The sequence below is a fragment of the Fulmarus glacialis genome, unplaced genomic scaffold (assembly GCF_000690835.1).
Source record: "Fulmarus glacialis isolate BGI_N327 unplaced genomic scaffold, ASM69083v1 scaffold36959, whole genome shotgun sequence".
Classification (NCBI taxonomy): domain Eukaryota; kingdom Metazoa; phylum Chordata; class Aves; order Procellariiformes; family Procellariidae; genus Fulmarus; species Fulmarus glacialis.
In genome coordinates this window covers 1-673 of record NW_009232018.1, presented here as the reverse complement: position 1 = coordinate 673, position 673 = coordinate 1, and the positions used below count along the sequence as shown (strand labels likewise).

The following is a 673-nucleotide window of genomic DNA, read 5'->3' as shown; positions in this document are numbered from 1 at the left end:
TGCACCTTGAGGCTGTGCCCGTAGGTGAACTTCTTACCGCAGACCCCGCAGACGTGGGGTTTGTCGTCGCAGTGCTGGCGCTGGTGGAGGAGGAGGGCGTTGGAGGTGGGGAAGTCCTTCCCGCAGTCTGCGCACTTGAAGGGCTTCTCGGCGCAGTGGGTGAGTGCGTGGCGCTGCAACTCGTAGGGGGTCTTGAAGCTCTTGGCGCAGCGGGGGCAGCGGAAGGGACGCTCGCCGCTGTGGATGCGCCGGTGCTCTTGGAGGTTGGAGGAGCGCTTGAAGCGCTTGCCACAGAGCTCGCAGCGGAAGGGGCGCTCCTCTGTGGGCCCAGCCGGTGGCTTTTGAAGTCCGAGTGGCGCTTGAAGGAGGCCTGGCAGAGGTCACAGCGGAAGGGACGTTCCTCGTTGTGTACCACCTCATGGCTGAAGAGCTCCCAGGCCCGCTTGAAGGCCTTCTCACAGACTCCGCACTGGAAGGGCTTCTCGTCCACAATTACCTCACGGATCTCCAGCTCGCCGACGCCGCTCACTCCCCGCTTCGGGTGGGCCGGCAGCCCCACTGCCACCTCCTCCAGCTCGCCCACCGTGCTCCCCAGCACCAGCTTGGCAGTGGAGTAGATGCCGCGCTCGTCGATCAGCTGTACAAAGTCTGGCTTGGGACGGGCATCGTCGGA

The 673-nt window shown here is 64.9% G+C and overlaps 1 protein-coding gene across 1 annotated transcript in view; it reads right to left on the bottom strand.

Annotated features, from left to right (window-relative positions):
* Positions 1-625, bottom strand: part of LOC104081876 (zinc finger protein 135-like) — a gene marked incomplete at its 5' end in the record, with an annotated part of 1,156 nt that extends 531 nt beyond the window's left edge. Inside the window, one exon of the mRNA XM_009584769.1 lies at positions 38-625. Within this exon, the coding sequence (XP_009583064.1) occupies positions 38-625 (588 nt within the window). The remainder of the gene's footprint in view (positions 1-37) is intronic.
* Positions 626-673: the final 48 nt, after the last annotated feature.